The 3,671-nt window shown below is 66.1% G+C and overlaps 1 protein-coding gene across 1 annotated transcript in view; it reads right to left on the bottom strand.

Moving 5' to 3' along the window:
• Positions 1 to 3,671, bottom strand: part of SLC12A7 (solute carrier family 12 member 7) — a 92,825-nt gene that overhangs the window by 31,544 nt on the left and 57,610 nt on the right. The window contains exons 4-6 of the mRNA XM_027770298.1: positions 3,356 to 3,502; positions 2,135 to 2,189; positions 576 to 706 (exon numbers count right to left, since the gene is read on the bottom strand). Coding sequence (XP_027626099.1) covers positions 576 to 706; positions 2,135 to 2,189; positions 3,356 to 3,502 — 333 coding nt within the window. The remainder of the gene's footprint in view (positions 1 to 575; positions 707 to 2,134; positions 2,190 to 3,355; positions 3,503 to 3,671) is intronic.

Genomic DNA, 3,671 nt, shown 5'->3' on the forward strand with positions numbered 1-3,671 from the left:
GATAAGAACATGCCCGGCCCCAGCCGGCTGGAGCGTGACGGCTCGGCCACAGACGGGACAGGCAAGCTCCCCCACGGCCGCACCCCACCCAGCTCAAACTCCAGGGCCTGTGCCTTCTCCGAGCTCCTGCCCAAGGCCTTGCTGCGAACGGCAGGGAAGGGCAGGTGTCCAGGACCCAGGACGTTCTGGGGCTGATCACTCGTGACCAGAGGCCAAAACCCTGTGCACATCCTCCGTTCCAGGCTCTGGGGGAGACTCCTCTGCCCAGGCCTGGCAGGGTGGCCGGGGAAAGGGCAGATAAATCGGATCAAGGGGGCACACGGGCCAGGTCCCACCAGGGCTCCAGGGTGCACTCCAGCCCTGCCTCCAGCCTGGGCTGGCTGTGGAGGCCGTGGGCTGCTGGGCTCGGACCTGCAGCCTGAAGTCTGCTTGTGCCTGCGAGCGGGGAGGGCGTCCTGCTGAGAACAGCCCGCGGGCCAGGGGCTCGGCCGAAGCCCCGCAGCCCCCCGGAGCCCAGACAGCCAGTGTTGGGATGGGGACCTGGCCCTCGGCGTCCCAGGAGAACCCATGCTCACCAAGAAGATCTCGATGGTCCCTAGGATGTACATCGCCCCCGCAAACGTTGTGCCCAGGTAGAAGCACAGGCCCACGGCCCCTCCGAACTCGGGCCCCAAGGAGCGCGAGATCAGGTAGTAGGCACCTCCGGCTGCAGGACAGAGCGCCAGACGGGGTTAGGGAGGCCGCTCACAGCTCCGTGTTTCCAGCCCAGTAAGGATGGGGACTAAAACTGCCACAGGCAGGAAAACAGGAAGCCCGAGAGCCCCCTAGCAATAGGGCTGCACCTGGGGACTGCCGGTGGCATACTGGTTAAGGCATTGGACGCTCACATTGTCAACCACAGTTTGATCCCAGGACCAAGCATGAAATCACACCAGGTGTGAGCGCATACATGCCCTGAATCCCAAGAGGAGAATGGAGGAGGGAGGGCGGCATGGCCATCTCCCCAGAGGGTGATTCCTCACTTCCCCTCTCTGCCTCTCTCCACCAAGCACACGCTGAGAAGTCCCTGGGCAGATGGACGATGGCTTGAGGGCTTGGATGCAGGTCACACCTGGCCTACTCACACCCAGGACCGAGAGCAGCAGCAGCCAGCACTGCTCCGCAGGTCCCTGACGCCCATCAGAGGTGAGCACCGCTCTGCCAGGTCCCTGATGCCCATCAGAGGCGAGCACTGCTCCGCCAGGTCCCTGACGCCAATCAGAGGCGGGCACCGCCCCGCCAGGTCCCTGACGCCAATCAGAGGCGGGCACCGCCCCACCAGGTCCCTGACGCCCATCAGAGGTGGGCACCGCCCCGCCAGGTCCCTGTCATCGATCAGCGGCCAGGCAGGGCATCTCCTCATCTGTCCTTGGAAGTGGGCGTACCAGGGGCAGAGCTGAAGATGCCCGGGGCTTGTCCCTCCACCCCCATCCTGACCGTGGTGCTGCCCCACAACGCACGGTCCCTGCGTGCAAAGTGGGGACACACACCATGGGGTCGGCTGAGGGCAAGAGCAGAGGCCCACCAGGGACGTCCTGGGGCCTCCACTTGCTTGGCCTCTCCTGGAGGCCTCCCCAAGGCACTCGGGTGGATGGCGTGAGGCAGAGGCCGCACTCTGGCATGCTCCCAATGAGCCTCAGCAATGACTGAGTTCCATGGAGGAAGGTGGTCTGTAGGCAACTGACGCTCAGAAACGAGGGAAGTGTTCACAGGGCGTGGTATATGCCTCCGGGCACGCGTGTGCACCAGACCCCTTCCAGGCTGCCACCCCAGTGCTCTCCGACAAGAAGCCGCGAGCCTGGGTGGGCTTTGGACAGGCTGCACGGTGCCCTGAGGGTGCCGGGGAGGCCCTGGACACCAAGACAGAGATCGGGCTCCGAGGACAGGGCCACCGTGGGGAGGGGCCGGGCTCATGGCCGGGCTATGCTGCCTCCCGAGCCAGTCGTGGGGTACCGGTATGAGAGTAGGGACAACCCACCAGGGGTCTATGGATCAGGCCGCCTCCCGACCCCCAGAGCGCCACCCTCAAGTGGCAGCTGGCGCACATCTGAGCGGCCTGGCCACCAGGCGTGCGGCACGAGGGCAGGGGCCTCACCTGGGACCACCCCGTTGGTGGCGATGGCACTCATGGAGATGGCAGTCAGCATCGTCTGCGGGAGAGCGGGCGGTCAGCACTCCCTGCGCCGGCCCGGCGGGGATGGCGACGGCTCAGGCCCAGGGTGCAGCAGGGGGTGCCCGGCCACCTGCTCCAGCCCTCACGTTCCTGGAGCAGGCAGGGCTGAGGGCTCCAGGAACGCCGGGCTGCAGCCTCCAGGCTCACCATCTGCTCACCAGGAAGCTGTGCTGCTGTGGGCCATGTGGGAGCCAGAGCCTCAGCATCCCGAGGGCCTGCCACCCAACCTGGCCTAGGCCCGCCTCCCAGGGTGTGGGCCTACACGCCCCTCTACCCCCGCCTCCCAGGGTGTGGGCCTGCACGCCCCTCCACCTGTCTCCTAGGGTACACACCCCTCTACCTGCCTCCCAGGGTGGGGGCCTGCATGCCCCTCTACCCCCGCCTCCTAGGGTACACACCCCTCTACTCCCACCTCCCAGGGTAGGGGCCTGCAGGCCCCTCTACCCGTCTCCCAGGGTGGGGGCCTCTACCCCCGTCTCCTAGGATACACACCCCTCTACTCCCACCTCCCAGGGTGGGGGCCTATACTCCCACCCCCCGGGGAACAGGCCAGTGTAGATCCACTTCCTGGCGCAGACAGAGCCCTTCAGGGACACACGGGGCACTAGTACAGCTCGAACTGTGGCCCTCGCGCTCAGTGAAGAGAGGATGGAGTTTACCACGGGGGTGAGCTCCGTGACCACTTAAGACGGAACCAGGCTCCACCAAAGCAGCAGCGAAGAGAAGTGCCCCTGCTCTCCAGTGAAGTGAGTCCTGGGGACTGGGGATTCTGAGTCGGGGGCTGGGGATGAGTATCAGACCTGCACTCCTCCCTGCGATGGGGACTCCACAGATACCTGCCCTTCCAAATCGTAGGTGACCTTGTTCAGACACTGGCCTCTCCTAAGTGGGGACAGTCTCCATGAAGGCCTGGCCACGGGCACACACGGCGTCTGCCCCCCAACCACCAAGGGCACTCGTGCCCACATGAGCTGTCAGACCACCCGGTGAGCCGGTCTGACCCCCTCAGCCGCCGCAAGCCACATCCCCAGCAGCCACTCGGGCATCGCTGTGGGCGCCCCAGGGCCTCCGAGCAGCAGCCTGGACAGCATAGTTTCTAAGCTCACAGGGCCCCAGGGACAGCCCCAGGCCCGTGTGACTCACACAGGTACAGCACAGGGACACGATGAGGAGGGACTGCAGCACGCCGGCTGCCCCCACGATCCAGGTCAGGCGCAGGAAGAGGATGACGCCCAGGATGTTCTGCAGGCAGGGCAGGTAGACGCCGATGAAGGTGCCCATGCGCGGGCTCTGCAAGACAGCGGGCACACATCAGGGTGGCCCGAGCCTCCCAGGCCAGTCAGGCCCAGGACACGGGGCAGGGGGGATCACTTTAATCCTGCACTGCGGCCGCAGGCGCGGGAGAAGCAGCCATAGCCCCACCACGCAATTCCGGCGGGGATGAGGCTGGGGGACTGGC

The sequence above is a fragment of the Tupaia chinensis genome, unplaced genomic scaffold (assembly GCF_000334495.1).
Source record: "Tupaia chinensis unplaced genomic scaffold, TupChi_1.0 Scaffold000020_1, whole genome shotgun sequence".
Lineage (NCBI taxonomy): Eukaryota > Metazoa > Chordata > Mammalia > Scandentia > Tupaiidae > Tupaia > Tupaia belangeri.